The 11,679-nt window shown below is 34.9% G+C and overlaps 1 protein-coding gene across 2 annotated transcripts; it reads left to right on the forward strand.

Annotated features, from left to right (window-relative positions):
• Positions 1 to 642: 642 nt before the first annotated feature.
• LOC149788503 (putative histone-lysine N-methyltransferase set-23) lies at positions 643 to 8,127 on the forward strand. Of its 2 annotated transcripts, XR_016424161.1 has the most exons (3): positions 1,418 to 1,557; positions 2,684 to 2,829; positions 6,098 to 6,235. XR_016424161.1 is itself a non-coding variant. In XM_089974502.1 (2 exons), the coding sequence occupies exons 1-2, from the start codon at positions 1,447 to 1,449 to the stop codon at positions 6,956 to 6,958; spliced, it is 972 nt and encodes a 323-aa protein (XP_089830628.1). In that variant the 5' UTR covers positions 643 to 1,446; the 3' UTR covers positions 6,959 to 8,127. The 2 variants fall into 2 exon arrangements, 1 of the variants encoding a protein (XP_089830628.1); XM_089974502.1 differs by lacking the exon at positions 2,684 to 2,829 and having other exon boundaries at positions 643 to 1,557; positions 6,098 to 8,127.
• Positions 8,128 to 11,679: the final 3,552 nt, after the last annotated feature.

The raw sequence follows: 11,679 nt of genomic DNA on the forward strand, positions 1-11,679 counted from the left end.
TAAAAAAAAAAAAAAAAAAGGTCATCAAACTTTCACTTCTCATTTTTCGCATTGCTGATTTTGCCTCCTTTAATTCCTTTATCATAAGCTACCTCTCCCTTTTAGATAAACACTTTCCTCCTGTTTTTTAACTCCATTTGATGTGCTATACTTAGTGTTTATATTTGGCATTTTTCTGTATTTTATTCCTCTAATTTCACCCCCCAATCCAGCATAACCACTTAGAAGCTGTGATTTACTATATTTGGTGACTGATTGGCTTATTGAAACAATTTTAGTCACATTACAAAGGAGGAAATCTTACTATTTATGTTACAAAGAGGATGGGTAGGTAGACCTTTGTGTGAGGACTGGTGGTTAGTGACCTCTTGTATCTGCAGACAGTGTAAAGTGTTCAAAGCTTATACTTTATGATAAGATTGGGTCATGTCCACCTGTCTCTGGTGTTAAGTTCTGCACTTACCAAACAAATATAAATTCCTTTCTTTTAGGTGAATTGTACATTTTGAAGTAGGACAGGTAAATACTATTTGGTACATTGGCCTTTGACCTAGTTATTATATAATATGACATAATGTGATTTATCCCATATCACCCATGTGAAGCTCAGTAAGTGCTGATATGAATAAGATACAACTCATAGTTGAAAGAATTCATTTTATTTCAAAAGATGATTTTGTTAGTGAAGCAAAAGTATGAAAACAATAGTTCAGAGAGCTCAATGATATTTCTATACACATTCATATAAGACATAGCTTAGCACCTCATCAAATTGTTTTTCACAAGTGAGACAAAGTATATTTGTTACTTATACAGTCCCGAACTATTTCACAGATTATTGGAAAAATTAAGGTTTGCTATAGGTATAACGGTACCAATTGCGCAAATCCAGGTGGGCAGAGCTTAAGGTGTATGGAACATCGTATTCAGAATTAAAGAACACTAGCTGTGATTGGTGCATTATGTAAGAGTTGTACTTTCTGTTTGGCTTTAAAAAAAGTTGGGCCTCTTGGCAACATGTGAGTTTGTGTTAATTTCTATCTAGATCATATTTTGTATTTTTTATGATTTTTTTAAAATATGGTACACATGGCTGAAAATGTGCTTGTTGTGACTAGATAACTCTTACCCCTGTATAGTTCCAGCAGAGTTATCTCTCTTAAATGCAATGGAGTACCAGGTTATGTCATTGTCAAATTGACAATCTAGCATTGTTCTCTATGACAATGTGTGACATGCATGCTCAAGTAGGATAGAAAGTATATTTATTTCACAAAACATTAGCATTGAGGTATATGGAAAAACACTTGGTACCGTGATACTGTCATTCATGTTTTATGTACGTACATTGTTTATGCAGTCCGGAACCGGGCTACGCGTCGTCTCATTAGACAAAGCTCCACGGACTCAGATAACGTAAAAGATGTCGATTTAATATTACCTAATATGACAAACTTTAATTCTTACTGTGATAGCAAAGATATATGTTGTGGTTTGGAAAATATCATAATACAGTACGATGAAAGCGTATCCTCTCAGCACATCAAACATTTCAAGGTAACTTAACGTTTTGTACGTAATACTGCAATGATAAGAGTCCCTGTGACCGAGACCGGATGCGATTACCTAAATGTTTGCTCTGGTACACACATGGTACAGCAAAGACCAATTATTGTGTCCATTCAGTCAAACGAAAACATATGCACACGTCAGCGGTAAATACAAGGAATAGAAGTTAATTGTTAATTTCAAGCCTTATTTAATCTTAAAATGTGTACTACAAACTTCTCAAGAAAACGGGACTTTTATGCAATAAGTACTCAAAATACGTTTATAAAGTGGATGTCATCAGAGGGTAGAGGACATAGAATCTGTATGTCAAAAAGGCGGAAATGTAATATGCATTTTATTGGACTTCTAATTTTAATTCACGGTACAACCACAATGTATATAAATATTGTTGGTTATTCAGGAAAGCAAACTTCTCGACCAGGCTTACCTGTAGTACTAATATTAGTACCCCTACTCCTACCTCGTGGACGGGGTACTAACATGAGCACATATGTGTCAATGGAGCAAGACGGGTGTGATTCACACCCGGTGCTCTTTTAGCTTAATATCAACAATTTGAACAAATTCCTTGCATGTAATGAAATAAATTGAGTAGTCATCTTATTTAATACCGGAAGTATCGCAAATCATTGTAGAAATAGTTGTAGAATCTTGTTTACCTTTCTTATCCGATATATAGATCGTCTGCCATATTAGTTCAAATAATGATTACTTCCGTTCTCAGCCATGTTTGTTTGTGTGCCATATAAGGATATTGAGGCCTTATTTGGAAACGTAAACAAATCGTAGTAAAAAAATATGGTGCGGTTTGAGTTAGAAATTTGGTTTATCGGTAACTTTGAAATTCCACCAAGAAGCCATTATTCGCCACTTGATTGATAATACCATGGCGTAGAATATCCAAATATGGCCTGGCAAGCCTTATATAGAAAAGGGTTTACGGTGAGAGTCTCGCGTTATCTGTCATGGCGGACACGATGAGGTTAGTGTAACCATGCCAAATTATATTATCATGTAATGGCTTAATACATTCAAAATAAGCCAAACGTCTTTCACAACATGATTATACTTATGTAGTAGATTTTGACACTGTTTGTTTTTCTGATTTAAGTGATGATTTTTTCGTGTGCTCCATTACATGGTATGGGATCAGTTCGTAGTCTCAACCACAACAAATCAAGCTGAGGCTACGACGTCGTAGCTTACCTGGTAACCTCAAATGAGCGAAATACATCCAAAAACAATCGCCATTTAAAGGTACGTGTAACCAAATTCAGCAGAACTGCGCCAATATGTGTGAATGGGTGAGTATGACTTGTGATACACAGAGCAGGATGGTGTGTAACACTTGTGCGACTTTGGAGATAATCACCAGACAATACAAATTCGCGAGAAAGATAGAAATACATGTATGACAGAAAAGATAAAGAACTTCATATTCATTTTGCGGTAGCTATTCTTTTCTTGAGATAATTCGATGCAATTTAAATCCAAACAAATAAACACACACACACACACACACACACACACACATATATATATATATATATATATATATATATATATATATATATATATATATATATATATATAGAGAGAGAGAGAGAGAGAGAGAGAGAGAGGTGTTGTTAAATAATTTATATTTTTACAAGTACAAACAGGTAAGAGATTATAAGGGTGGCATGAATGCTTTTTTTAAAAAAAGGCAGTGATAGGGAAGATATTTGGGGATGTTCGTATTGCTTGGTTTTTTAATAGGGATACTATGAACGTTATTCAGGAATAGAGAAGTTAGTCTAATTAATAAAATATTTAAGTTCTAATCTATACCCCTTCTTTTACATTCAACTCAGTGTGGTCAGTAGATGAGTGGATGTTGTTCCATATAACAAAGCGGTTGGGTCAGTAAGTGTACTTTTAACATTGCATTTCCCATCTTATCTCGATCGCTCCGGTGGCCTAGTGGTAAAGCGTCCGCCTCGGATGCGGAATGTCGCGGGTTCGAAATCCGGCTGAGTCATACCAAAGACTTTTAAAAATGGTACTAACAACTGCCTTGCTTGGCGCTCAGCATTAAGAGGTTAGTGTTAGGACTGGCCGGTCTGGTGTCAGGATAATGTGAATGGGTGGGACATCATGCTTCATGTCTGCGGCATGATGCCTCAGTGTTAAACATTACTTTATGTGCTGTCACATTGCAGACATTGTAACGATATGACTGAAAAATTGTTAAAGCAACGTTAAAAATCTAAATCACACACACACACACATCTTGTCTCAAGAGTAACCAATATGGACATTTTTTAACACTGGAATTTCCAATCCTTTCCCTAGAGAGACCAGTCATGTTAATCCTTGAGACTTATTTAACCACAAGATTTTCCATCTTGTCCCCATAGAGCCCCTCACATGTTAAACGTATTAATGTGTTTTATTATAGAATTTTCCATCTTGTCTCCATGTTGACCCATTTAATAATTTTCTTTGGTTTAACATAAGCCAATGTTAATTTCCTTATGTCCCCATATCACCCGTCCATAATAGTAAATCCAGTTTTAACATTAAATTTCCTGTTTGACCTGATACAGCCCCTCTCCCATGTAAACCTGATCTTAAATTCCCAGTAGTCCATATTTCAGATCAGCATCTGATACATATTTTGTTTCATCACTATTAAGGATGACGTCACCTAATAACCGTCGTGCACCATTTACGCTTTAGTCAGCTGCAATGCGAGTCGATAAAGAACATCAACATAAATCTTGTATTTTTATTATGAAATCATTATATAAGATATTTAATAGACTCATCAACACATCATCAGTAGAGTAACTTGATATGCGAGCTTTTATCACATCACATTTGATAGCTGAATGACATCGGATCACTATCGACTTTTCGGGTTTTGCGAGATCCAGTGTCCTTCCACTACTGAGTGAGACGAGATACAAGCACCCAGTTCAAGTCGTCACACTGCAATTGTTACCTGTATCTGTAACATTTTCTTCCTTGCTAATTTGAAATCTCTGGTCAGTCAAGGCTGTTTAAAAATGGAATGTCTATTAAGGAACTTGTTAATAAGATATTTGCATGCTTAAAACATTTGTTGGAGATAGTATGATATCATGAATGACCTTTTATTGTCTTGAGTATGTTGACCTTTTATTGTCTTGAGTATGTTGACCTTTTATTGTCTTGAGTATGTTGCCATGCAGTGCTTGGTATGAGAAGCTAATCTTGATCGATGGGCTTTGTAAACCAAAACAAACGTAATTCAGATAGCTTTAATCATTATCATTGGAATCATCACACGTGAAGAGTTTATTTTTCTAGCTGATCTGGTTTATTTACGTTATGTGATTTCCAAAACAATTTTGAAAATCGGCACTCATTATGGGTATATTTTGGATCACGTAAATATGATTTATTTGTCTGTATTAATGACTTTATATAACTGCGTTCTTCTTTTAAAAATTATGTTGCATATTTGAAGGAAAAAAACTCTTTGTACCAACAAGATAATTTATAATTATGTTGACTGGTTTAACTTTTATTCCATTTGGATTTTCTGTGTCGAGATGTCATGTTTAGCTTAGGATGAGTGTGCTGTACTCACTACTCTATAGGTGCGAGTTGAAAACATTTCCTGATCATGCTAGGTTGCCTGCCATGGCATGTCTGGGTATGGTACGAATTACGTCTGGATAGTTATAATGGTATGTGATGCCAGGTAGGATAATGTAATTTGCCAAAATCCTCATGGTAGAGACACATGGTAGCCACGTTTACGTAAGGGAGAGCAAAATGAATCAACCTTGCCTCAGACCATACCAGCCTGAAGTTGATAATTAGTAGATTTACCTTCCCTGATATAATGATGAACAATAAAGTCGAAATGTGAGTCAGGAATTTGGTACTTACAAAGAGATTCTACTCGGTGATGCAGCATATCTTAGCTGCATGATCACCATTTTCATATCTGACATCAAGATAAAAACAAGTTGTGAGATTTTGGAGCACATGCACCTATTTTGTCCCCTATAGGTTCAAAAAATATTTTGAATTGTATTAATTAGAAGCAGACTTATCAGTTTCTGGCTGGTAGGGTTTGATAATATTGTCGCCTAAATTTGCTAGCCCCTGAATAAACGTCTACCGTATGCCCCTATCGCGCGGTTTCGGCAAATTCCCTGTTTCGATAACGGATGTGTTTTGACCTCACACACCAACTTAACTGTCTCAATATCTAACACGAGAAGGAAAGGATCAGAGGAATCTCACACTAGTCTCGTGGCAAAACCATTGAGTCCATTTGCCCTAAAGTAATAAAGTTTCAAGTGTTTTGTCTGCCGCTAGTTACCTTTCAGCTAATCAATCGATCAGTCTAAAGATGTCTATAATTGAAAATCATTTCTATTATAGTTAAAAGTCCCGCTCATTGAATTCATCAAGTTTGATTGCTAAAACAAACACATGGTCTAGGGCTACTGAATGGTAATTGTGAATATTCCTTGCTATATTGCAGTATGTCAGGTGCAATATTCCGGGACCAGGATGTCACCTTGAACAATTTGAGGAGCAGATACAAGGTTGTCAGTGCCCGACTTCCTGTGATACATCAGGCAAAAGTAGTATGTGCTCCTGTGTAACGTCATTCGGGGCAAGCTATAAAGATGACAGAATGATTAAATACTCGAGCAGGGATAGCCATTCTGCACCAGTATTTGAGTGCAACTCAACTTGTAAATGCCCCATCTCATGCAAAAACCGGGTAGTTCAGAGAGGACTTCAGTTTCAAATGTCGGTCTGCTGGGATGACAAGAAAGGAATGTGTTTGACAACCTTAGATCCAATACCAGAAAATAGTTTCGTTTGTGAATATGCAGGCGAGGTTATTTCTCCTGAGGAAGCATGTAAACGGTTTAAATCACTAACTAACGAAGATAAGAATTACATTTTTGTTTTAAAAGAGCATTTTGCATCCCAAACACTTTATACCTACATCGACCCATTATACACCGGTAACATAGGAAGATTTCTTAATCATTCCTGTGATCCAAATCTTTTTATGGTTGCAGTTAGAGTGAATAACATGATTCCAAAGTTGTGTTTATTTGCAAGAAGAGAGATTTCTCCAGAAGAAGAGCTTACATATGACTACTCTGGGCTTGCTGCCACAAATGACATCGTAAGTCAAACAGAAGACTGTTCCATCGATGTTTCAGGAACTGCAGATACTTCTAGAAATATCAGTGATGTCAGAGGTATAAATACAGTTTGTGACTTTCAAGTCAAAGAAAGTGTTGAAAATAAAAGGAAGCCATGTCACTGCCTGTCTGCATCATGCAGAGGATTTCTTCCATCTGACAACTCCCTGTTTCCATGAACCAGTAAGCAAGAGGCATTCATTCAGAGATTGTTGGAGGCGACACGTGCGAACGTTATTCATACTGTGTAGAGGGTATTGTTTAAACTTGACATGTGATTACTGAGTTTGTAGAATTAATACAAAGTTTCATTTACATCGAAAACCTGTGTAAGTGTTTTGTTGTATCCGGTAATAGGTGTACACTGACTTGAGTGGATTTTCTTTTCGAGACTTCACGTGCAGCAAGGTGTATAGCTATCTTACTCACCAGGTCGGCCAACTACTACTACTATTACTGCTACCACTAATTCTTTTTATTGTTCTTCTTTTTTTTCTTCTTCTTCTTATTATTATTATTTTACATTAATTTAGGCGTAATATACTTGTTTAGCTTGAACATACATCTTTACTTCCACACTAGTTATGGTTCTAATCAAAAGCGAATATTTTTATAAATCATCTTCGTACCAAAAATATTAAAAAATCTGCCAAATGCATTTAAAATTGTACCCTATTTTTTTATAGCCAGTGCATAATATAAGTTAACAAATTATTACATCCTGAAATTCTGATTCCAGTATTCCCTGTTCTCCTATCTTACATTTTACAGCTATATTCAGCTAAGCTAGTTAGAATCTGCTACGATTGTTATGTATATTTAATTTGCATTGTTTGTTTGTTAGTTTTTTTTTTTCATTTTCTTTTCATTATATGCTTTGGATAATTGTATTTTGGGCTTGACGATGTCGAAAATCAAGTTCATTTTCAACCTGACCTGAATAATTGATTTTGTTTTTGTAGTAAACATGTTTATCTCATTCAGAGTCTTGAACTTGCTGGTTTACCTGTTGTTTTATATATTTTTTATTATAATTTTATAGACTTCTAATTATAAAAAAGATTTTATTTTGTAAAATTTGGAGCCCTCCAGAAGGAAACTTTCCATTAGGATATAGACCACTGTTTTTTTTTCTTGGTAGGAAATGCTAGTTGTGACATGAGGTCAGATATAATACTATTTAATCTGGTTTTTCTAGAAATTAATTATTCCTGCTATATGATCTTTAGGCAGAATCAGTTGTATTGTTGTTGTGTCCAGAAATTAATTTATCCTGGAATGTATTTATTCAGATTATTTATTCACAAGAAATACAAAGTGCTCTTTAAAAATAAAATTCATGGAAATATAGGCTTGAATTTTTTAGTGCAATATCAAATAGGGATATTACATTATTATGATCCAACAACATACTGTTGGCACATCAACACTAAAAAGACCGCCAGAGACACATCAACACTTCCAGTGTTTGATTTAATTTGGATTTCCACTAAAGTTTATTGAGAACTTTAATCATTATGTCTTGTGTCTGTAATTCAAGGATTATTTGGAATTTAATTCGCAATATATATATATATATATATATATATATATATATATATATATATATATATATATATATCGTTTTTTTTCATAAGAGCTTAATTCTTGTTGGCTATTATATTAGCCATTAGGATATTAGTTTTAATTGAATGCAAAAACAGAATTTTGATGAAAGGTTATAATGAAACCTTTTCATTATTAGGGTAAATATAAAAAGCTTAACAACATCTATCACAGTATGTCAGTAGTTTGAATAACAAAGCATAACAATAAAAAAAAGAAGGAAAGGAAGAAACGGTTTGGAGGTATATCAGACAAATGAACGCACCATGAAAATGTGCCTATAAGGTACAAGGAAGGTTGACCTTTAAACTGTTTCATTTTATTGTATATCGAAACACATCTGAGAGCAATAGCTAATTCAAAAAGATCGTGTAACATTACATGAGTAGGAATACCTCCAAACCTTTTCTTTCATATTTAACCGGAAAAAGTTCCATTATAACCGTTCATCGAAATTCTGTCTTTGCATTCAATTCAGTTTGAAGGAAACTAATATCCTAATGGATAAGATAATAGCCAACAATATGTATGATAGTGTTCTTCCTCAACCCTAGCGTGTGACTGGTATTTTATCTTCTTAAAAATCGCATTCCTGTTAAACAAAGAAGGAATTATGCTCTCGTGAAAGAGCTGTTTTTGTATAACGTCCTGTTCTGCTAAAAGTATTTCAAACTGAATTAGTGCAAGGAGTAATGAAATTCAAATGATTTGTCAACAGATATCATCCTCAAAACTTGGGCCTAATTTACACCAATTGCCATCTAGACTTATTTTCTAAGTCTGCATTAAGCAGTACAATTAGATGTTCAAATACACGATATATTGCGCTTTCTTATACAATCTCTCTCTTTCTCTCTCTCGTACCGCTCCGGTAGCCTAATGGTTAGAGCGTCCGCCTCGGAAGCGGGAGGTCGTTGGTTCGAACCCCGGCTGAGTCATACCAAAGACTTACAAAAATGGTACTAACATTCATAGTTTGTACGTCTCTAAAACTTACAAAGCAATGGAAAGTCACAAAAATGCCATATATTAACTTGTACATTTCATTCTCTAAATAAACATGACTATTTATCATTTTTCTATTCTTACACTTCTTCAAAATATTTATTGAAGCTAGTGGATCGTTCAATGACAACTTTGTATAAATTATGTGTGAAGATGAGCCAATTGATAATTTTTTTAATATATAATTTCTTATCCCAAATATTTAATATTTATTTTATTCAATTTCCACATATATATATATATATATATATATATATATATATATATATATATATATATATATATATATATATATATATATGCATACATGCACAACAGTGTTTAGTTAAAAAATATATATTAGCAATTTTAAGCATATAAATTCTTACTAACACGTTTACTCTTCAACGTTTATCAACAGCAAACTGTAATGGTTTAACATCACTTGAAGAGAATGGAAGTTAACTCAGTTGTCTCAGAAAAAAATAGTTCCGTTGTAACGCGAACACGTGATAATTAATGTTTTGAATTCGATTAGGAAAACCTCTATAAGCTGGACGCTGGTCCAACGGCTTAGAACTAAATGTGGATTGTTATATGGATTAGGATTCTGAGGACTGGATTTTCCCACTAAAATACACGTGATTAGCCAAGAAATTATAACCCTACCATTGCACTTTATCGGGGTGGTATTTTCTATTTTATCCAGTAATGTACATACTATGATTACGTTAACCCCTAATTTTAAATGGAATGATCAAAATTGCAGTTCTCATGTGTGCCATCATACGGTAGGCTTGCTTGTGCCACTACATTATTATTTTTTTTATATGCATATTGCTCTGTGGATGGCAACAACATTTTGGAAACATTTTGCTTACCGAGTTAAAATCAACAACCTATCAAAGTCAGATAAAATGAGTTTTCCTTGAACAATACCTGCTGTTGCACATCTCTGTTCTTATTGTTGTGTTGATTTATGGAACTCAGATCCTTATTGGAATTTTAAAACATAGATTAGTGGTAAGATAATGAACGTTCTGTATTTTACTAACGGATCTAGGTCACAGCCCTCTATTCCCCCCTCTGTTTTTGTCGTCACATCAGACGCAGGTTCCTATACGTGAACCTTACCCATAAGTGACCATATAAGAGGAACGTCATGCGTAGTAGAAGTCTGTACGCTACATCGGTAATCAACAAAACCGTTATTATCATTCTACTATGTGCACGGTCTACGAGGCCATGCATTGCGTGATCACGTGCTACTGCAATGACTCCTACCTGCTTTCAGTCGGCAATGGCACATTAGAATACGCGGTCTAGTTAACACCGTTTTCACGCAAATATGCATAGACGAATGTAACAAACTCAACGGCATTGGTGGTCAGCCGATCCATCAATCTCTTGGTAAATTCCTTCACCTCATCACCGCGGTCAGATTACATTACTCATATGTAATGATAAATGTAATCTTTAATACAAACAGCAAAGACGGTTAAGTACCCGTACGGACAGATGGTGAGTTCATCATAGCGAATTTGATCTTTGACGGATAATGAGAATGATGTCGTATCAATACAAGATTTATCACTTTCATCGGGATTGTTACATATTATTTATTATTCGTGGGCCAGGCTGATTGTCTATCAACGATGTTACTTGATCCCAACCCATTATAATAACCAGATACCATAAATAAATACCACCCGGACTCGCGTGTCGTTAAGATGAGATTTTGATTTATCAAAACAGTTTACATTATTAAAACAATTCAACCATTAGTTATTATATTATCGATTTTTTTTCATCTTCAGATGGTCAGCAGTTTTACTTGGTATGGTGTAAATGAAGTTACTATGCGTGATGGCCAAGGTACATCTATTATCTGTTCATCCACTTATTATTTCGTCGTAGCATTAGCATCGACAACATGGTCATTGATAAGTGTGATCGACATACCAGAGTATTTGATTCTCCAAATTTTGCTGATTTCAGCCAGGATCTCGGCAAATAGCTCATCGTAGATTTGTAACAATATTTTGAATGTCCACTTTGGGTGGTCGAATTTTTCTAGTATGATCTTAAAATATCAAGATCGCCCGAGTCGACGACAAGAACAATCCGGCTAGTAAACTGAGTCAAATCAGCTTAGGCAGCTAATCTGGTCAGATCCACATTAAGGCCTCATCGTCTGGCGGTAGTGCTTCCGTATATATCAATAGGCATTTAATATGCTATTAAGTTTACTTTCTAAGTGAAAACAATAAAATCAACAAGCGTTTGCTCGAGTGAAAGCAACGCTTTAACA

Source organism: Sinohyriopsis cumingii, chromosome 11 (genome assembly GCF_028554795.1).
Source record: "Sinohyriopsis cumingii isolate HCF-2022 chromosome 11, ASM2855479v2, whole genome shotgun sequence".
Classification (NCBI taxonomy): Eukaryota; Metazoa; Mollusca; class Bivalvia; order Unionida; family Unionidae; genus Sinohyriopsis; species Sinohyriopsis cumingii.